The sequence below is a fragment of the Anabas testudineus genome, chromosome 9, assembly GCF_900324465.2.
Source record: "Anabas testudineus chromosome 9, fAnaTes1.2, whole genome shotgun sequence".
NCBI lineage: Eukaryota > Metazoa > Chordata > Actinopteri > Anabantiformes > Anabantidae > Anabas > Anabas testudineus.
The window spans coordinates 7,449,303-7,471,647 of record NC_046618.1 but is presented as its reverse complement, the minus strand read 5'-3'; the positions used below and the strand labels follow the sequence as shown (position 1 = coordinate 7,471,647).

At 42.3% G+C, this 22,345-nt stretch overlaps 3 protein-coding genes across 4 annotated transcripts; 2 read left to right on the top strand and 1 right to left on the bottom strand.

Annotated features, from left to right (window-relative positions):
- The first annotated feature begins 806 nt into the window (after positions 1 to 806).
- Positions 807 to 12,078, top strand: si:ch1073-459j12.1 (inactive carboxypeptidase-like protein X2). 2 transcript variants are annotated; one of them, XM_026342699.1, is made up of 23 exons: positions 807 to 1,625; positions 2,433 to 2,603; positions 2,697 to 2,753; positions 3,237 to 3,515; positions 3,573 to 3,701; positions 4,385 to 4,459; positions 4,990 to 5,055; positions 5,273 to 5,356; positions 6,379 to 6,450; positions 6,566 to 6,675; positions 7,052 to 7,191; positions 7,270 to 7,354; positions 7,451 to 7,595; positions 7,694 to 7,782; positions 8,040 to 8,163; positions 8,451 to 8,647; positions 8,762 to 8,938; positions 9,152 to 9,315; positions 9,457 to 9,932; positions 10,049 to 10,188; positions 10,744 to 10,843; positions 10,963 to 11,129; positions 11,208 to 12,078. In XM_026342699.1, the coding sequence occupies exons 1-23, from the start codon at positions 1,373 to 1,375 to the stop codon at positions 11,634 to 11,636; spliced, it is 3,729 nt and encodes a 1,242-aa protein (XP_026198484.1). In that variant the 5' UTR covers positions 807 to 1,372; the 3' UTR covers positions 11,637 to 12,078. The 2 variants fall into 2 exon arrangements, with proteins under 2 accessions (XP_026198484.1, XP_026198483.1); XM_026342698.1 differs by having other exon boundaries at positions 3,237 to 3,701.
- Positions 12,079 to 12,206: 128 nt separating this feature from the next.
- Positions 12,207 to 15,318, bottom strand: pold2 (polymerase (DNA directed), delta 2, regulatory subunit). The gene is made up of 11 exons (XM_026342700.1): positions 15,022 to 15,318; positions 14,596 to 14,823; positions 14,383 to 14,504; positions 14,163 to 14,286; positions 13,940 to 14,054; positions 13,663 to 13,861; positions 13,486 to 13,566; positions 13,038 to 13,195; positions 12,805 to 12,932; positions 12,617 to 12,718; positions 12,207 to 12,460 (listed from the first exon to the last, which is right to left on the bottom strand). The coding sequence occupies exons 2-11, from the start codon at positions 14,819 to 14,821 to the stop codon at positions 12,303 to 12,305; spliced, it is 1,413 nt and encodes a 470-aa protein (XP_026198485.1). The 5' UTR covers positions 14,822 to 14,823; positions 15,022 to 15,318; the 3' UTR covers positions 12,207 to 12,302.
- Positions 15,319 to 15,428: 110 nt separating this feature from the next.
- On the top strand, positions 15,429 to 17,175 carry nono (non-POU domain containing, octamer-binding). Its single transcript, XM_026342701.1, has one exon. The coding sequence runs from the start codon at positions 15,558 to 15,560 to the stop codon at positions 16,881 to 16,883; it is 1,326 nt and encodes a 441-aa protein (XP_026198486.1). The 5' UTR covers positions 15,429 to 15,557; the 3' UTR covers positions 16,884 to 17,175.
- The last annotated feature ends 5,170 nt before the right edge of the window (positions 17,176 to 22,345 follow it).

Sequence of the window (22,345 nt, the reverse complement as noted above, 5' to 3'; positions counted from 1 at the left end):
TTCTGGCATTTCTGCGTATTGAACTTCCTGTCATGGAAGAATACAGGTGGTGATGGAGTTTTTTGGAAACTGGGACGAAAGCTTGAGATGAGGTCACTGTCGTAGAAATGGCTGCTTAAGTGGGGGAACAAAACAGCCTTTTCCTAGAACTGATGCGCAGTTTTCATGTTCTTACTTACATTTACTGCACTGTTTCTAAATAAGGTTAGAATTGAAAATGTGATTGTTGAGAATTCTGACAATCTCTGTCATCACATCATATCGTATTCTTCACTGTGAATAGGCGGCTCTGGATTACTAGGAAGGAACAGAAGTTTACTTTGGCTAGACTGGTGGTAAATTATACTACACATCCAGTATTTGAAAGCTCTCTGACAGGATCTCCAAATAATGGACAGAGGAGGAGGCGGATAACCCCCAGATCTTTAAGGGTTTTAATTCATCTGCTCAAACAATTCTCTCGTCCTGTATGTGTGTACGTGCACCTCTGCGGCCCCTGTGCCATAACGTTTTCTCCAGAACAAAGCAAGCGAGCTATGCAAAGACCTGAGGAAAGAACGAGTGAGCACCACAGAGACGAGTTGGAAAGCAAAGACCCACTCCTAACCGAGTTCTGGGCTGAGAAACAATTCATGTTCTTCTCTTGCCTGTTTTCATTTTCCTTGAATTCCTCTCACTAATGATTAGCGGTGTTTGGTTTTGTTAACACACGCAGAAACCCCCCCCCCCCCCCCATCCTCCTCCTTTTGCCTCTTTCTTATCCTCCTCCTTTTGTGGAATTCAATATCCTGGGAGTCACTCCTCACTCCTGCTGTTTTGCTGTGTGGTGAGTGTGCAGGGCTGAAGCTCTCCGCAGAGGAATTCAGCAGGAGCTGCAGACGAAAAGAAGCAAGACTCTTTTTCCCCAACCACCCAGGAGTTTAGGGCCTCACCTGCCCATTCATCCTGTCTGAGTCTGGCACCTGTTCCGACTCGTCAGCCAGGTGAAGGGGATCCTCTAGCTTTACGCTGTTTTTTCAGCTGACCGTAGCTGAAGGGCAATTAGGAACCAAGTATATTCATTTGACTGGATTGCTGCTTTGCTCTGCCTCTCTCTATAACCCACCTCCCTTCCTTCCGTGCCTGTCCCTACCCCCCTCCCAATCCATCTCCGTCTAGCCCAGTGTGAGCCTGGTTGACACTGTGGCTGTGGGTATGTGTGGAGCTGCAGAGATCTCCCTGCTGGAGTAAAAGTGTGGATCACGTGGAAAGAGCACAGGAGAAGAAAGGGTGACATATAAATCTTGTGGAGGATAATTTGGATCGAGCATTGGGCGGCGGACAAAAGAAAAACTCCAAACCAAAGGATTCTGCAGTTGGAAGAGCAGCAGGTATGAAAAGCCAGACTGTGGTTGTGTCTGTAGCTCTGCTGGCCCTGTGCTGCCTCTGGATCCCCAGAGGGGTGGAGAGTGCTGGGGGGATAGTTTCTCTGCAACAGACGGGAGAAGGGGAGAGGCAGGCAGGGGACCAGCTGCAAAACAAGTCCCTGGATGACCCTAACAGGGAGCAAGGACTTGCAGAGGACCCACACCCACTGAGAGACAGCAATAAAGCCAAGAGACACACAGATGAGGCTGCGAAGACAGGTGAGTGGAGAAATTCAAATTTTAAATATGTTACACAGACAAGACATCAAAGCTGTTTGGGTATGGTCAGATATGACACGACATGCAAGAGCAAAGATAGACAGAGATGCCCGCTCCTTCAGTGTCTGACAGCTCCGACACACTTAAACAAGTCCGGGCGCTCACCTGTCCCCTACTACAGCAGCGAATACACTGAACAGGCACACCTGACAAGAAAAGGTCAAATATCTGTCAGACAGTTTTCATACTGTAACCTTGCGTGATTGTAGTGTACATTCATGCTGGAGGACTGAATTTTGAGGAGTAACGGATGTGAGGAACTAACCTCTTCTCTGGAGCTTTCTAAATAAGCTTCAGATGTCACACCCACCAGTCCAAACTAACTCTTTAATGCCTCACCCTGATTCATTCTTGAGTGGTAAGTTGTGCTGCTAAGCTGAGATTGATATTTCTTCTGAGTATCTGGACAGACTTTGTGTCATTAAAACTCACTTGTGGTTAACAGAGTACAACTAATGGAAACAGAGCAGTGTTTTCCATGAAAGTGGCTCAGAACTTTAGACAACCTCAGAAGGAAATGCTGATGGTCCTCATGCGACCACTGAAATGCATCTGTCTGTCTGGATGTCCCGACAGCTGTGTTACATTTTGACTTTGCAGGAAACAAACAAACATTTAATGCTCAGTTATAGCTGTATGATAATGTAATGTCATTTACATGTGAATATATTGTTACATTAATACATAGTTCATTTTCTACATAAGAGTGAGTCACTCTCCAAGTTTTGCTTCTCCTCGTCTTTCCAGGTTTTCTGGGCAGGGTGAAAAGAGCACCAGAAGAGGGCAAAAAGAAGAAGGACAAGAAGAAGAACAAAGAGCCAAAAGACCCCAACGCTACCAAAAAGCCCAAAGCTGACAAGAAGGGAAAGAAGAAGGACAAGAAGACAACAACTACAACTCTACCACCTACCACCACACGTGAGGACATGACAGAGTAGACTAATAAGCAGTGTTTGTACTTAAAAGACAGTAATGAATGTTGCTGACCTTGTGTCTTTGTGCTGCCTCTAGCCATCCCAACTGAACCACCCACGGAGCCGTACACTGACTACCCCTATCCTGATGTTGGTGAGTGGTACATTGTTAGGGACTGTAAGAAAACCAGTGAGGTGGGAGTGGAGGAGGATTCAATCTTACGTTTTAGTTTCCTGTGGAAGAGTCTTCACAGCATTATTAATATTTGATTTGGAATCCACCCATGGTAACTTCCTTAAAAAAAGCTAAATGTGAAGAATTGAAAGCAGAATTTGACGCATTTTCCACATTAAGGCTGGTTTGCTGCTACTAGCATTAACACACAGCATCTGAATCTACCAACCATTAAATAACTCTCTTTAATCTGACCTTTCTTTCTTGCCTAATAATAATTCTCAACAGTCCCTTGGAAATTTTAAGTCCTGCACTGAAGGTCACTCAGTTTTTTTGTAGTTTTGTATAAATACAAAGAGTGAAAAATCTATAAATGCAAATTTGAGAACTATAAAACATAATAATATGTAGACACCATGTGAGCCCACAGTCAGTCAGCCCTTCTATCTTTTTCTCTGTCAGACAATGATTACTGGAAATCGGAGGATGACTACTGGGGGCCTGAGCCCACACCGTCCAGGTCTGAGCCCGAGATACCGATCACAGATGTTTACGATTACTGGAAGCCAGAGGAGGAAGTCCCAACTGCTTCTGTAACAAACGCCTATGATGACTATTGGAAACCAGAGGAAAAAGAACCACCTGCACCAACACCCGACAACTATGATGACTATTGGAAACCAGATGAGAAAGAACCACCTGCACCAACACCCGACAACTATGATGACTACTGGAAACCAGATGAGAAAGAACCACCTGCACCAACACCCGACAACTATGATGACTACTGGAAACCAGATGAGAAAGAACCATACAATCCTGTGACTGATAAATATGACAGCTGGAAAGAGGTGGAACCAACACCTCCTGCCCCTGAGGTTGATGGAAAGGTTGGGACAGATGACAGCGATTACTGGGACGCCACATGTATGTCTGAGTTATTACTTCTCTGTGCTTTGTTTTGATTGAAGACATTTGTGGGGTGACAGTTTATTAAACATGAACAGGATCAGACGCCACCACAAAAAGAACAAAATTAAAATAAATTTGGATTTAAACCAAATTTAGGTTTAAGAAATTTTTAAAAAGGATTTAGTCAAATTGGATTGTGCAATAGTGGTTGTTTATGCAGAGAAAGTCCTCTCTGTGAAAGTGGAGAAGCTCAGAGAGCTAAAAAGAAAAGCAACAAGCATTTACTGAATACACAATCTTCTAAATGCAGAAATGCAGCGTGAACCTTCACCACAGCTGCACAGCTTACTCTAATCTAATTTGTAGACTTAGGTTAATGCTCAAAACCGTTTATGACCATTGCCATCTCCTCCAGCCTCTGTCCACCTGTAGTCAGCAGCGACAGAACAATTGTTTCCACATGATCAGGAGCTGGAAACAGTGTTTCATTTGGCTGTGTGGAACCTGTCTGGACTGGACAGGATCTGTACTTATGTGTTTCCATCATACTATACTGCACGTCTGCTCTTCCAGCATTTCCACTGATTCCACTGATTCTGGCCCGTCCCGTCTCCTCTGTTACGTTCTCCTGTTTCTCGGTCTGCTTCTGACCCACATAGTACACACTGTTAATTGTTTTGCTTTTCCCACTTCCGCAGATGAGACACCAGATAACCTTCCGTTCCCTGATGGTAAAGAGGTCAGCCCTGAAATCATAGTAGAAACTCTACCAGGTAACTGCTGTCGCAAATTAGAAATTCAATTTACACCCATCAATTTATAGGTCAAGTCTTCACTTATTTAGTAACTAATAAAACATCTCTCTGGAGTTGAGCTGCAGATGAAATGTTCATACCATCTGTGCCTTCAGGCTGTCAGCACATGGGGATAACATTAAAGTATGTCTGTGAGCTGTCCTGCCCTACTTTCCTTTAGGAGTGGGTGGGTTACAGGGTCAACAAAACTTTCCATACGTTTGTTGTGGAGTGAAAATACGCTCTGTCATCAGAGCACAGCCGTGTTATGATCCCACAATGAGTCTTATAAATATAAATGAAAGATTTAACAGTGTAATTACATGGTAGTCGTTGCAGTTGCATCCAAACAGAGAACACTTGTTGTGGTTACATAAATCAGGGCTGGACTGACCTGTAAAACTTTGCAGAATAAATCATGTGATGTCTTAAAATTTCACTCGTAATGCAGCAATGCCACTGAGTCTTTTCTTTCTGAATGACTTGTCTGACTGTTTGTTTTTACGCAGAGGAACCCACAGCCACTCCTCCATACGAGGTTACCTGGTACGATGATTATGACGACTACGGAATGAGTAAGCTCACAGACACACGTGAATCAGAGCCGTGTTGAAATGTTTTATACCCACTGGTAAAGCAGCTTTGACACTTCCTGCCAACAAAACAAACAGCATGAAAAGGGAAAAAAGTCATAACTTTCCAGATTTATGAATAATCCTTTGTAACCTTTTTACTATGTACGTTGCTCTGGTGTATTTCTTTCAAATTATGCATGATTTTCTTTTTCTGCAGGGAGGAAAGAAGATGAGATGAATGAAAAATGGATGGAGAAAGAGAGAGCGAGAGCAAATAAAGAAAGAGAGAGGGAAGAGAGAGGTAAAGGGTTTTTTTTCTTCGCTTACACCACTTAATCATGTCGGTTACATATACAAATATGTGCTAATGTGGCAAAAAGCACAGCCTGTGACAATGGTGCGAAGGTAACACATCAAAGTTGTTTGTTTGCTCCTTTGGATCAAATTTGTGTTGTAATTGAAAGCAGATGTAATTTTACACCACAGGATATTTGGTATTTAGTTAAACTTGCATGACAGAAACAAAAGTTCATTGCTCCATAACTAAATGGAGATCAGGCCTGCAGAAAGTTCAGAAACCTCTCGTAAGCTGACTGAAAGCAAAGAGGGTGAGTGGGAGGTCAGCGGAGATGGATCCACATAAGCTGGATCAGACTCAGTGGTAAAGAAAGAGATAATATGGCAGAATCCAGTGACTGAGGGTCTAATTAATTCGTATTGCATTCAGCTCTTTCTTGCCACGTGTCTTCTGCATTACTGAGGTTAGCTGGTGGTTACGCAGTGAAGCCTGAAGCTGATGATATATAATACTGTCGGAATTGGTGTCAATAGGGCACTTCCTGTGTGCATGGATCGCTGCAGTCTTGGAGCAAAAGTTCAGATCTTTATGAGGCTTCCACCGTCGTCTGTAACACACACACACAAAAAAAAAAACAGACGTGTGTCGGCACATCCATGCATGCACCCCATGTGCCACATGCCCACTTGTGCATGTGCGTACAGTGAGTGAGAGAGCTTGCAGCATCTTTCCCGTTGTACAACTTCAGGCACTCATCCTATTTTTGTTCTTTGTGTCACGGTATGGGTCGGGATGATCTAGGGTTGATTAGAACACACTTGGAGTGGGAGGGAAATCACAACATCTGGCCTTTTTTCCACTACACTCAAGCCCTCTTGGTCCTCTTTAGGGATTCTTGGCATGCAACATCTCCAAAATAGTGATGAGTTCCTAGATCATTTCTGGGCAGAGTAAGAGAGAGAGAATATTCAGCCAAGACAGTGCAATTTATTTTGCATTAAGACTGTTTTTCTGACCTCTGCCAGAGAGAGCGCAGAAGCTAAAGGAGGCAGAGGATCGAGCCAAGAACCGTCCACGTGTCTTCAAAGAGCCAAAGAGTAAGATTATCCCAAAGAGAGTGTCCAAATCCAAAGAAGAAATGCACGAGCTTTACTAATTCAATTTATATTTGATTTTCTCTGCTGTGTGTGTGTGTGTGTGTGTACGTGGCAGAGTGCCCTCCCCTGGGGATGGAGTCCCATAAGATCGAGTCAGACCAGCTTTCAGCCTCGTCCATGTCTCAGTATAGGTTTGCACCTCAGAGGGCGCGCCTCAACATGCAGGTACACAGCAATCAGTGCAAGGCTTCCTCAGTCGGAAAACTTATTTATATAGACTTCAGCTATCACTTACATTCTGCCAGGCTTTGAAATAAACACCAGCTACCGGCCACATGTTAGGAAATAATAGGTATTGCTGTCACTTCCATTAGCTGCTTTGACAATTTATGGTTACCCATCTTTATGGTCTAGGAATCTTTTTATCAGCTTAGTGGTGGAAGCTTATTAGTATTGTTCTGATTACCATTGCTGATCTTTTGCTTCAAGCCATCTGAATTTCAATGGCTTGCATGTCAGTGCATATTTTCTTTCAGTTTGCACTGTAGATGTGTCTGCGTTGGTACTCAGCAGCATGTTTTTTGGTCTCTGTGGTTCCCAGGGCTCTGAGGATGAGGATAACATGAGAGGTGGGGCATGGTGTGCAAACTCAGAGGACAGGATTCACTGGTTTGAGATAGATGCTCGCAGGGATACAGAGTTTACAGGGGTCATAACCCAGGGACGAGACTCCTTGAATGAGTAAGTACACAAACACATGAATGAATTTGTCTTTCATTTCCACATTTAACATATTTCTGTCATGCTGTCTCTTCTCAGGAGCGACTTTGTGACGTCCTACTACCTGGCTTTCAGCAATGACAGCAGAGAATGGACCACCATCCATGATGGATATGCTGACTGGGTAGGTTCACCTAAAAGTATGGCACTTATGGCACTGTGTATTTTGGCTCCTTCCTTCCTGACTCACTCTCCTCTCATCTCTCCCCTCATGTTTTAGTTGTTCTTTGGAAACAGTGATATGGACACTCCAGTGATGAACCAGCTGGCAGAGCCAGTTGTGGCCCGCTACATCCGAATCATCCCCCAGAGCTGGAACGGCTCCCTGTGCATGAGGCTGGAGGTGTTAGGCTGCCCTCTGCCTGGTGAGCTTCACAAACACATACATTACATTTATGCAAACATAATCAAAGCATTAAAATAAAATTAACAATTCATTTTTGTTCCTTTCTCTCTCGCACAGATCCAGCTGATGTGCAGTACAGGCAAAATGAAGTGACTCCAGTGGATTATTTGAAGTTCAAACATCACAGCTACTCAGAGATGGTTGCAGTGAGTATGCCTGCACACAAACACCTGAACTTGTGCTGGGTTTTGTTATATTCCCAAAGGACTAAACTGAAATAATGTGTGTGAAACAATATAACATTGGACTAGTCGGCCTGCTTTACTTCATGTTAATACAAACTGATATTAAAGCCAAACCAGAGTGCTTATTACTTCTAACTTAATTATTTCAACCACCAGAGGGCAACATGAGCTTTCCACACTAACACCAATGTAACCTACTTTGCACTTTTACTGTTCAGCTTATGAAGTCAGTACATGAAGAGTGTCCCAACATCACCAGCCTTTACAGCCTGGGCCGCAGCTCCAAGGGTCGGGAAATCATGGCCATGGTCATCTCCGGAAACCCCACGGAGCACGAAATAGGTGGGGATGCGTTCATATGACCATGAAACAAGCAGAGCAGTTTTTTGACACTTACATTGCTTATATTGCAGTGTATTCTATTATATGCTATCAATATCAAAACAATATTCGACATGTATTTATTATTATGAACTGTCTGAAAGGCTGACTGACTAAAATTCAACCCTGAGGACTGCTGGGCCTCCATGACACCACCGATGATTCCTGTAAATCCTAATAACACCAGGTGGAAGTCAGCAGATTATGGTGTAGAGACAAACTACAATCTTGTTTGTCTACCTCCGCAGGTGAGCCGGAGCTCCGCTTCACAGCAGGTATCCATGGAAACGAGGCGGTGGGCCGGGAGATGCTCTTACTTCTCATGCAGTACCTGTGCAAAGAGTACAAAGACAGAAACCCCAGAGCCCAGCAGCTGGTGGAGGGAATACGCATCCACCTGGTGCCCTCGGTTAATCCTGACGGACATGAAGAAGCTTTTGAAGTGGTCAGTGATAGAAAAAACATCATCTTTCTACTTAACTGACAAACAAAAACAGGAAATGCCAACGAATCATAGTATGCGTGTGGTCTAAAGTGATTTCTAATTTATCCTCTACAGGGACCAGAGCTAAGTAGTTGGACGACAGGACACTTCACTAACGACGGCTTTGACATCTTCCAGAACTTCCCAGACCTGAACAACATATTGTGGGATGCTGAAGATAAGGGCATGGTGCCCAAACTCACCCCCAACCATCACGTGCCAATACCAGACAATTTAGAAACTAATAGCTCAGTAAGGAAAAAGTAATTATAGTGTCTTAGAGTAAGCTGATCATAACTGCTGAGGACAAAATATCTCTGATTAAGAGCTCTTGTATTTTCCTCTACAACAGATGCAAATAATCTTTGGATTGTGCTTTTTGGTCTACTCGGCAAACAAAAGTAACTGATCTTACACTGGTTTTTCCTCCTGTGTATGATTACGATCTTCCTGTTTTTGTTCCAGATTGCTGTGGAAACCAGAGCCATAATCTCCTGGATGAGAAGCCATCCATTTGTGTTGGGTGCGAACTTCCAGGGCGGGGAGACCATTGTGGCCTATCCTTATGACAGCTTACGTCTCAACAAGCCTGCCCAGAACCAGAAACCCCACAGCCGCAAGAAGAGACAGTATGACTTACCCTTTCATTGCTTCACACACATTGATGATTAATTTTCTGAGTTAAAAATGCACATCCCTTTCCTCCTGCTTAACTGTCCATGAAGCACTCAGCAACAGTCAAACAGCTCAAGTAGACTCACTTCTTACAGGTATGAGGAAGACGGTTTTGAGGGGACAGAGTGGGGAATGGGTTACCACGAGGAGCCAGAGGAAGACTGGAGAAGTAGGGGATACGCCGAGCCAGAGGAGGAGTGGAGGGGTCATGGCAGTGACAACCGGTACGAACACGGATATGATCACGGCTATGAGCACGGCTATGAACAACGCTATGAACAACGCTACGATCATGGCTACGATCAAGGCTATGATCACAGCTACAATCAAGGTTATGGCCACAGAGAAGAGGAGGAGGACGACAGAGAAAGGAGCACGGGCCATCAGTATGCTGAACCCGAGGATGAGGCTCGGGTGATTGCAGACGAGTCCCTCTTCAGATGGCTAGCTGTTTCCTATGCCTCCACACACCTGACTATGACACACAACTACCTCAGCTCCTGCCACGGAGACACTGCTGCAGGGGGCCTGGGCATCGTCAACCGGGCCAAATGGAAGCCAATCACAGGCAGTAAGTAGAGGCCACTAGGCTTATTTGAACTGACAGCATTTGTTTATAACACACTCTGGTGGACAATATGTGCAACACAGGTTCTGAGGTTCCTTTCTCTGTGTGTTTCTACCCAGGTATGAATGACTTCAGTTACCTACACACAAACTGTTTTGAACTGTCCATATTCCTGGGTTGTGATAAGTTCCCTCACCAGAGTGAGTTGGCGTATGAGTGGGAGAAGAACAGAGAAGCGATGCTCATCTTCATGGAGCAGGTGACTCACACTCACTCACTTCACACAGTGGTGGTGTACAGTGTGCTGACTAACTAGGGACAGACTACTCGAACATACTGCAGGACATATTGATCTGGTGGTATTTTTTAACTTGAACTCTTATGAACAATGCTTTGGAGAATTTCAACACACATCCTGTGCCCTTTGGCCCTTATGAATGACCAGCTGAAGTCCTATGTTTTTAATCACCCCTGTCTTTATGGCTTGCAATTTTGGTCTGTCACTCCATCCACCTGGTTAAGACTCACATATCTCAACCAACTAACTGTTTGATGGATGATATAATTTTCTTCAGAAATGTGTGGTCCATTTATGGTCATCTTCTGACTAACTGGTTTTCACTTGAAATATATCAACTACTACTGAATAGTTTGGAATTTGGTATCAGTGGTCACCAAAATACGTATTCTACGATATATCCACCAGCCTCAGCTGCACCTTGTTTTCAGTGCACATACAGAGATATTGACATGGTAACAAGCTAAATGGAGAGAAGGTGTAACTACTCTTACTCTAATCACCCTCTCTATCCAGGTGAATCGCGGCATCAGGGGCATTGTGAAGGATCAGCAGGGGAACCCTATTGGAAACGCTACTATATCTGTAGAGGGAATAAACCATGATGTCACAACAGGTCTGGTGAAAGCCTTCCGCTCTATTCCTTTCTTTGATTCTCATGTTTACTCCTGTGACATTAAATATCACTCACTGCTGATTGCTTCAAGTAAAACGTTTGCACCCTTGCCATTGCAGCTCCCACCGGAGACTACTGGAGGCTGCTGAATCCGGGGGAGTACCGTGTGACGGCTCGAGCTGAGGGCTTCTCCCCCGTAACTAAACTCTGTGTGGTGGGTTATCAGTCAGGAGCAACCGCCTGCAGCTTCAACCTGGCCAAGTCCAACTGGGATCGCATTAAACAGGTAAGGTCCTGCCAAACAGTGCTCTGACCATACACTTATTACTGAAACCTAAAAGTGTCTTGCCTAAATTCCCTGCAGATCATGGCACTCCATGGCAACAAGCCAATACGACTTAGCTACGGCACCACCAGAGCACAGCATCCCACAGTTGTTAATGGCAACAGGCGCAGGGTTGATGTCAACAATAGGTTGTCACAGCTCAGTCCTGAACAGAGGAGGAGGATCAGGATAGCTCGTATTCAACGCCGTAAAAATGGGAAAACTATGTCAAGATTGTCAACATTGCCCCCAACAACAACAACAACAACAACAACAACCACCACCACAACCACAACTCCCACCACAATCCCCACAACACCAGAGATCACCACATCCTGGTACGAGCCATGGTTCATAGGGGAAGGACTGTCCTCGACACCTGACGGGTTCACAGATACCCTCCTGGAATATAACTACGAGGGCGAGATCGATGACTATGAAACCAAAAACACACCGCCTGTTGTTTAAAGAGAAACTTTTGTACAATATACAGTATGAGCAATGGGAATGCACAAAATGTTAACTACATTAATTGTATAGTGTATCTGTTACTTAACACTTGAAAAATGCCTCTTCACAGAAATTCACTGATTTAATTACTGGTATCTTTCAGTTTGACAGTTCACACTGCATTTTTCTGACTCATTATTCATCTCATCTTTTGTATGAATGCTTTCTGCTTCATGAAAAGATGTTTATTGTGGATGCACATAAAAATACAAATGAATTATTTACAGTCTTCATCTATGGTAGAAATGTTTTTTTACAGTATGAACAGTTACCAAAGGTTTAAAAAGCATTTGATCACAGTTGGTAACAGAGTGTCAGTGGAGAGAAAGAGTATTCAGTTGTGTTTACTCAGAAAAGCTGTTAGAAGAATTATTTTTCAAATAAAGGCTTGTTAAGGCAATGACTGTCTCTTCTGGTTTATGTCACCTGACTTGTTTAAGTTGTGCAGCCTTACAGAGCTAGTCTTATAAGGCAGTTTGACCTTTATAATATTGGACAGCAACGGTGTAGCAACAATTCATAATTCTTGGCCAAATGTTGGCGGAATTGATCTGTAGGTAAGAGAGACTGCTGAATATATATGAATAGTCCAAAAGGTGCCCGAACGTTTGTGGATAGTGCTCCTCAATGGCTGATGTTCATCTCACTTTCCTCATCGTCAGTCGAAAAGGCAGAGAAGGTGACTGGCTCACATTCAAGAGTACGTAAATTCACCAGGCATACTGTTTGAGTGCTGTTAAAATCTGGGACAGTAACCAAAAGGACTTCCTGCCCATCAGTACCTGCCAGGAACAGAAGACAACAAAATATACTGGCACATTAGTAAGGAGAAAAATCAAATCAAATGTAATAACAGTACACAAATAATCAAAATACTTTGATGTTTAGATAAAAACCACAGTGACCATCTAACAAGTTTCTTACGAGTACACACTGACCTTTGATAAGCTTGGACTCAAAGACTGGGGCATTGCCACTGAAGTAAACATGGGGACACTCTTCCAAGATGAAAGGGTCTTTTTGGTAAAATGGGTAACAACCTACAAAATGCATATAGAACAGTGTGAAAAATCCAAGCCATCACCAGCCAGAAAGTCTGCCTTCTACAATAATTTGTCTGACAAACCTAGAGTATCAGGGGCTGTGGGGGCCAAATGTCTGAGTCGCAGCGTTTCCTCCAGTATTTCCAGGTGACTGTCCCTGCTGCTGTACCTCTGAATGTCACAGACATTCTGGCCTGATGTGCCCAGGAACCTTGGACAAAACAAACAAAAACCAGGTTCTAAACACATCTGCACACTCACTGCAAATTAAGCGTTAAATTTACATGTCAAGAAGTGCGTGTGTGGTATTGCTCACTTCACTCCATCAATGGCAGCCTGGTATGGATTGGAAGCCAGCAGTAATGTGGGGTGCACTGAGGACAAGGGGAACATACAGCGATGGAGTGGCTGCTGTGGGAGGGTGTAGTTGGTGGGGTCATACTGGCCTGGCATCACATCCACAGGAACAGAGGCCTACAAGAGGGGCAGTGATGCACAGCAGTAGATAATAATTGTATTACACTTCACTTTCTGTCATAATCTGTCAAGTACATAACCTTATGTCAATTTGGACATGTACAGCTGATAAGTAATGTTGTAAAAATGCTTAATAATTCTATGTAATAACACAAAATGTGAACATAGTGACAACATTTCTAATAAAATGAAAAATGAATGAAAAATTATTTAATATCATTAATTGTGAATAAAGACAAATTGCATATTCATACACACCCTACGCACAGGATAGTAGACATACTCACCACCAACTGAAGCAGCAGTTCATCCAGCAAACGAATGGCATCTACACTGCCAGCCTGTGTCTTCTTGGTGAGGTACTTGGCCTGGCAAAACAGAAACAGGTCATTGAATGTTTTATGAATAAGTACAACTAACAGGAAGGTGTAAATGTGTTTTATCTTTAAGTCACTGCTTGTCACCTTCGTTGATGCATCCTTGTCTTGGGTGTTTTGACTCAGGAGGTTTCCAGCTAAGAGGACCCTGGAAATTGTTGCTGCCCCACTCTGCTCCCCTTGGTCACCCAGCTGCCCAGTTACCATGTCAATCAGCAACTGTAGCCCCAGCATGCTGTCAGCCCGACTACTTCCAAGACCAAGTCCTGAAGCCAAAAGCACAAACCTGGACAAAGACAGGAAAGGCTTTTAGAATCTGTCACCTCAAATTGCTGGTATTTAAGCTGAGGAAGTGTGTGTTCACCTGTCAGAGCTCAGTGCAGGTCGTGGTGTCTGCATAGGAAGATCAGCTGTGCAAAAGTCCTCAACTGTGAACTTGCCATCATTCCTTTCAGCTCCATATATTGCAATAACACTACCTGAGACACAAATTAAATGAATATGTTTATATCCACATAAGACACACTGTGATCCATTAGTGACATCATAGTAACAAAGTGTCACTCTCTCTCAAAGTGTCCCCCGACCTGTGACACACTTGTCTCTGTCAATTTTGCCCTCTAGTTTGATCCTTTGGAGCTCATCCTCTAGAATCAATTCATCCACATCACTGATGTATTTGGCCCGTGCAGGCTGGGGCAGCAGGTTGTGCTGAAACAGAGGTGAACAGAAACATGTTATAACATTGACATGATGACAACAGATTCATTTTATCCAGGGAGCCAGGTGGTAAATTTAACTACCAACCTCCTCGCTGATTTCTTTTAGAATAGATGGCTGCAAGTCCATTCGCTTGAACAAGGTCCCCACAATGCAACACTGCTCCCCTATCTGAAGATCACACAGCCTCCTGATAACCACATCTGAACCTAGCAGGGGCAGAAAGGGCGAAAGTTAATAACATATGAAAAAATTAGTCAGATGTTTCATTGTCCAAATGTAGAAACAAAATAAGCTAACCCCACTTCTGCAGAGCTCTCTCCGTAAGCAAGGGTCTCATCTGCATTAGTCGTGCTGCATAAATATGAGCATATTGACGACTAAAGCTCCGTTCCCCAACTTTGAAGTGGTCGGAACAGGGAGTGTAAGTCAGAGACATCCTCTCAAACACCGGCCCCTGGTCATCGGATGCAGGGCGGCAAAGCAGTGAGGAGCCGTCTTTCTGGACGCTCAGGTCGGAGAACATGACTGTCCCGAAGCAAGAAGACAGGACTAGATATTAAAAAGAGTATTTTGTTGCATACAGACGTTATGACTTCCGTGTATGTTTACAACGTGGTTTTAACATGCTAGCAGGTCAAGAGTTTAGGCTAACGTTAATGCCAGATAAGAACAGCGTTAAGTGCTGTCTGAGCTATATCATAGTTATAGAGTTCACGAACTTACCTTAGCAACTGTGAAGTCAGTCAGTAGTCAGTAAATCGGGTTTAATTTGATATAACTTCAGATATCACAGATTTCATTCCCTGTCAACAAGCAAGGGAAACAACTCCCGCGAAATCGCCCGCTCATCAACAGTTTTTTTTTTCAAGGCGAACACGTCTTCTCGCGAGAAAGAAAATATTGGCGTAGCAGCTAGCTACCAGCACACAAATCTAACAGGGAACGGACATAAATGAATAAAATTAATGATAATGACTTAGCTATATCGATCCTACGAATGCTCAGTGGTAATTCACTGAGCATTCATAATATAACACGTTACAAAAGCAGAGAAATGCCTTTTGTTTTTGTCGCATCGGCGCACAGAATTTACGTCACTTATTTATGTACTTATGTCGCACTGAATTGAGGTCACAATAGCGTCGCGATAGCACGCAGCTTCGCCATTTTCGCAGCTCTTTGTGCGCCAGTGTCTGCTCAGGGTTTGAGTCTTTTTAATAGAGTGATTCATCCACTCGGCTTTTAATTCTTTTGCAAATATGCAAGGAAACAGAGGCCCTCAGCAGAACCACGGCCCAAACCGCCCGGGTGACCAGAACAAACCCGGTGGAACAAACACCAACGGCCAGCAGCCTGAGCCCAGCGAGCAGACCAACCCCAATGAGGCCTTAACCCTGGACCTGCAGAGCTTCAGAAAGCCCGGGGAGAAAACCTTCACCCAGCGCAGCAGGCTGTTTGTAGGAAACCTACCAACCGGTGTCACCGAGGATGATATCGAGAAGCTGTTCGCCAAGTACGGGAAGGCCAGCGAGATCTTTGTCAACAAGGAGAGAGGCTTCGGCTTCATCCGGCTGGAAACTAGGATCATAGCAGAGATCGCTAGAGCCGAGCTGGATGATACCCCGTTCAGAGGAAGGCCAATCCGGGTGAGATTTGCTACACACGGTGCTGCTTTGTCTGTGAAGAATTTGCCGGAGTTTGTGTCCAACGAGCTTCTGGAGGAGGCCTTCGCCGTCTTTGGTCAGATAGAGAGAGCTGTGGTCATAGTGGATGACAGAGGGAGACCCACAGGGAAGGGGATAGTAGAGTACACGTCAAAGCCAGCTGCAAGAAAAGCTTTAGATAAGTGTACTGATGGTGCCTATCTTCTCACAGCTTTTCCCCGACCTATTACAGTAGAACCTATGGACCAGTTTGACGAAGAGGAGGGTCTGTCAGAAAAGCTCATAAACAAAAACCAGCAGTATCACAAAGAGCGTGAGCAACCACCTCGATTTGCTCAGCCAGGCTCCTTTGAGTACGAGTACGCCATGCGCTGGAAGGCCCTGATGGAGATGGAGAAGCAGCAGTACGAAATGGTCGACCGCAACATGAAGGAGGCTCGGGAGAAGCTGGAGGCTGAGATGGAGGCGGCAAGACATGAGCACCAGGTGATGCTGATGAGGCAGGACCTGCTGAGGCGACAGGAGGAGCTGCGGCGGATGGAGGAGCTTCACAGCCAGGAGGTGCAGAAGAGGAAGCAGGCTGAGCTCCGTCAGGAGGAGGACCGGCGAAGGAGAGAGGAGGATATGAGGATGCGCAACGAGGAGATGATGAAGAGGCAACAGGAGGGCTTCAGAGGCAACTTCTCTGAAAACAGGGAGCAAGAAATGAGGATGCATATGGGTGGCCATGGGATGCCCATGAACAGAAACTCACTGGGTGGCAATTCTGGTGCTGGTGGCACTCCCGGCATGGCTGCTGAGAATACGCCAATGATGCCAGGTCCAGGAAACAACAATATGCCTGGAGGAGGCCAGGGTGGCTTCCCCAGAGGCCTCCCTGGACCTGGAGACTATGGACCTAATAAGCAACGCAGATTTTGAATTGTAATGTACTTTTTTTTTGTTTTCCCCCCTCTCTCCCCTTTTCATACTCACTGTATGTTCAAGTTCGGGTGGTGAGCATTGCTTATGAACATGAACAGTTGCATGTATTTTTATTTTTTTACTTTCTATTTGTACTTTTGAATTATGTTTTAGTATGAAAATGTCAAAAGTCCAGATGAGCCATGTGTCTTACTTAATTTCTCAATGTATTTTTCATAGGGGTAGAACTTTTTTTGTCCTGGATATGTTGACTTTTCTGGAATAAATTCATGATTCCTTAAGAATTTTATTCATATTAGAGAGATTCATGATTTTTAAATTTCTCTGTGTGGCAGCAAATGATCACAACCTCGGATCACAACAACTCAGTTTTATTCACAAAATAGAGCAAAACAATGTTAAAAGATTAGTAGTTTGTAATGCCGTGTAACAGTGCTGTTGGCAGCGTACGGTGTAAATAGTAATGAAACACAGAAATAGAGCACTAATGTGAGTACCAACATTGAACCAACTGATTGATGAATGTTAATTTTATTAGCTGCTGTAAAACGTCTGTAAAAAGGAGGCACTTAACCATATAACAATATTATGTCCAGTTGCTAATTAAGCAAAATGTTTGTTAATTTCACAGCAGGTAAAGCACAGATGTAATGTCTGTAATGCAGCGTCACTGTTACAGCTGGAACAGACCTAATAACTCATGTTACTGATTACACCTATGATTATATACCTGGTTTCTGTTGACAGGTGACTCAGTGAAATTCAACACAGACTGATATTTCCTGACTCATCCATCAACCTAGACACTGGATTAAGAATTAAGTTTCAGCCCACACACAATCTAAAGTCATACAGAGGGCAGCGACAGTGTAAATAGGAAGAGTGTCCTAAAAAGTCCCTTATTACTGTAACTGGCATTGACTAATGAGGCAAAGGGGAGGAGGAAGTATTAGGGTCCAATTTGGACACTTTTTCGTTTTTGTTCCTGCATAATAAACAGAATTTTTAAGACGTGCAGTCAGAAAAATACAGTTACATCTTGCAGAAAGTAGAGATTCATGTACAGATCTGTGAATTGCTTCATTTACTTGGGTAAAACAAAAGCATTAAACGGTTACAGATGTTTCTGCTGGTTCCAAGTGCTGATTTCCTGTAGTGGCAGTAACAGTACACAAACTGAGTAAGTAAAACAGCATGTACTTTCCTAAAAATACCACTGAAAATTCTTTACTCAAGTACTACACTAAGAGTATTGAACTGATGCTGTTTATAACAAAAATGTTTAACCCGAAGGTGATCATTATGACAGAGGATTGTTAGTAACTAAGACACATACATGTCAGAGATCTCTGTTTGTATAGAAACTTGGCAAAAGTGGAGCTGATTTCACTTTCTGATTTTCATTGTTATGTTCTGACAGGTGGGTAGTTCATTATAATACATGATTTATTAGTTGATGTGTATTTTTTATAAGAATCTACACCAGCAAAAAGTAAGTAGCAATAAAGCTGAAAAGTACAATTTTAAGGTTCACGTACATCTAAATGGTATTTAGTAAGAATAGTGCTTGAGTAAATATACTATGTTACTTACAAGTGTTTCTGATTTCAGTGCTGATCTGCGTCACATCAGGAGTCTCACATACAGACGTGAAACAAATGTTGGTACCCTTCTGTTAAAGAAAGAAAAACCCACAAAGGTCACTGAAATAACTTGAAACTGACAAATGTAATAAATCAAAATGTACTAAAAATGAACTCATCTGACTAATGAAACTGGCCTGGACAAAAATGATGGTACCCCTAAATAAGATTGAAAATAATGTGACCATAGGGACATGTTGAACTAAAGTGTGTTCTGTAATTAGTTTCACAGGTGTCTTCAAACTTGTAATCAGTCAGTCTGTCTAAAGGGTGAAAAGTGGTCACTGTGCAGTTTGGTATCATCGTGTGTACGACACTGAACATGGACCACAGAAAACTAAAGAGACACCATCTGCCACTTTTTGAGCCAAAGTGGAGTTAAGGAAGATGACTGAGGAGGACTCCGCTGTTGAAAGCAAATAATAAAGAAATGCATATTGACAAACCACAAAGCTTCTGAAAGAATGTCCTTTGGACAGCTGAGGAACAACTGGAACTTTTGGCAAGTTACATAGGCTCTATGTTCACAGACGCAAAAATGAAGCACACAAAAAAAAGTAGACTGTGGAACATGGAGGAGGCTCTGTTATGTTCTGGGGCTGCTTTGCTTCATCTGGCACTGGGTGTCTTGAATCTGTGCAGGGTACAATGAAATCTCAAGACTTTTAAGGCATTCTGGAGCAAAACTTGCTGCCCAGTGTCAGAAAGCTTGGTCTCAGTCACACCTCATGTTCCTCCAACAGGATAATACACAGTGTTTTTACACAGGTAAAAACACTTAAGAATGACTGAGAACAAAGTGACCATTTTATGAGTCCTGATCCTAAATCCTATTGGACATCTGTGGAAAGAGCTGAAACATGCAGTCTTAAGTAAGTAAGCACCTTTCAAACCTGAGACAAGTGGGCCAAAGTTACCTGTTGACAGGTGCAGAAGTCTCATTGAGAGTTATAGAATATGCTCGATTGCAGTGGTTGCCCTAAAAGGTGGCGCAACAAACTATGAAAGGGACCATCATTTCTTCCAGGCCAGTTTCACAGAATTGTTGTTAAACCTCAACTCAAAAGCACTGAGTTAATTTTCAGTCAATTTTTTATTTATTATTACTTTTGTTACATCATGATCCAGTGTTTGAGTTTCATGAAGTCACCCCCTCATCTAGTCACTGCTAAGGTAAAACACATAGAAACAAGAGAGAGTCTGGTTTGTAAATAAGGACCGTGTCGATGGAAGTGAACTGCAACAGTTTCAGCTTGCGTAACAGCTGCTGGACTAGCGAAGAGTTGATTCTATTGATCTTAGTTGATGTGGAGCAGTTTTACTTTTAGGATTTGGGTCACAGACTGGAATATCTGCCTGGATCAACAGTTGTAGTTTAAGAGTAAACTCAGGGATGTATTGAAGGTAAGTTCAGCAAATCATCTGAAATATCAAAGCCTCCAAACCTGATGGTAATTGCAGATATGTGATGATCCTCTTAACAGATGATTTTCAGCCTATAGGCAGTACCTCTCTGAGAAAACTACCTTTCACCTGTATTGGAGTCCAAAAAGTCAAGCACTTGCTGCAACAACAAACCAGCACAATGCACGCTCACCACTTAATGCCTGATAAGGATTCGATCATAAAGAAAGGAAAGTGTGTCTTATCGGGAGTAGAGATCATCGAGGTCTTAGAGACAAATTGGTTAGAACGATACCCTGTAGCACTCTGTACCGTGGAGGATTGATGGCAAGAGATCCCTCCATAGTTCTGTTTAACCCACTTGAAGAGCACAGTTTAGCAGACGTGCAAAGTAATGTATGATAGTTGATACTTGTATGATCATATTTCTGTAAATATAATACATGTCCGACCAAAATCATTTGATCATGGAGCCTTGTATTGTCAGTGTTTATATCTTAAGTTAAAACGATTAAAGATCAAGATCAATTTGTACATTTTACGTCTTTTTGCGTGAGTAGGTTTTCTTTACAGTCTGAAAAAATTAATATAACCACAATCATTCTTTTATCCAATAATCCCACAGTGCACATAACCTGAACCTAATTAACAACAGTGTTGTCTTATTCTTAAATAGTGCAAAATGGAAAAAAATACATAAATATTATGGAGAACAGAAATGAAATGCAAAACATTATTTTAGAAGTGCTCTTTGTTCTAATTGTATTTAGTTATATGTGTCAGATAAACATGGTTTGGTAAAATAAATTTGAACCATAATTAATTTATCAATATTAACATTCTTTATTCCCTCTGTAAAAACTTTTATGTTGCTTTTATAAGTAAAACATGTGTAACACTAAACATTGTTAAAATAATTTAGCAACAAGAATATCATCAAATAATTGTCAAATTATATTTAATAATTTGTTGGATACTCAAACTGCTTGGACGTAGATTTCATAGAAAGTGTTTGATTCTTGTTAATGATCATCAGAGAAATTTTGATTTAACACCGTGATCATTTGTGTTGTTTTCTTTTCTAAATTCTGTCTTTTGTGCATTGCTGCTGTCACATCCCTTTGTTGCATCTTTCAGGGAAACAATCTGCTTTTTGGTTAATGTCCACTCAACAGTTAGTGACTCCTAATTCATTGATGACACCCAGTTTAATTGGAATAAAGGTATGTGTTATCAATTACATATGTATAATATATTATATATTATATAACTTATAAATTAATAAACATAAAATAAAATACATTTCATATTTTGTCTATGGAAGTATGAGTGCAAAACAATCCACTCTTTAGGGAAGTCACTGTGATTCTTACTTTGTCCATTGAAGTTATCTGATGTCAAAAATGTTTGCAGAATATTCATTAGAATAAAACCATGCATGAATTTTACGTTTATTATTGGTGAAGCAGTTGTTCAGTACATACAGGAAAAGATTTCTTCATAAAATAAATAAATACATGTTTCTGTACGTTTAAAATAGTAGATCATGAAATAACACATGTATTATTGTACATCATATATAACTTTTCTAATATCATCTTTACAAAGTTCAAAATGTAGCAGCAAATATTTATTCCGAGTCTGCGCCCTTTTGGAGTTTTCGCAATATGATTTCTCTCAGACGCCCAGATGCTTGTTGAATTTTGGCTAATGGGTGTAAACAATTTTTTATGAATGGGCAGAGTCCCTTGATAGTCATCATAAAATGTTTTTTCAGATCAGTTGGCACAAGACTCAAGGCTATGCAACGATAATAAAACTGAGCGGGAATAAAATAATTAAGACATAAATATGCATAGAAATGAATGAATGTATGTATAAATGATTTTATTTACAGTAGACCAGAGTAAACCACTGTATATCCTGGAGAAAAGTTTGTTAAAAGTGTTTTGCTGCTTCTATATAAGAGAACAAAGAACAACACCATTCTGGCCTCGTTTCTCCTTGTCTTTCTTACCATCTCTGTTTATCAGAAATTTAAATGCTTATGCACTTTCGACCTGACTGCGCTGATGCACCCATGGAGCCGTGGTTGTCATGTTTATCTTGGACTTGTCCTTGACATGTGATATCAGTAATTATGAAATGAATCTTGGATTACAGGATGTGATCCGGGAACTGATTATTACAGTCTGTAGCATGCTGCTGATCAATATGCTGTGAGCAGATTGATCAGATCTTCAGTGGGAACACCAGTAGGGTCAAAGGGTCACTAACAATATATGACTTAGATAAGGACGAGGTAGGTGTGGAAAACTCGGAGCGGTTGCTGTTTTGGATTATTCTTTGGTTTCTCCCAGCTGTTTTGAATCTTCCCAGCAACCCTATCAAAAATCTCACCCATATTAATTA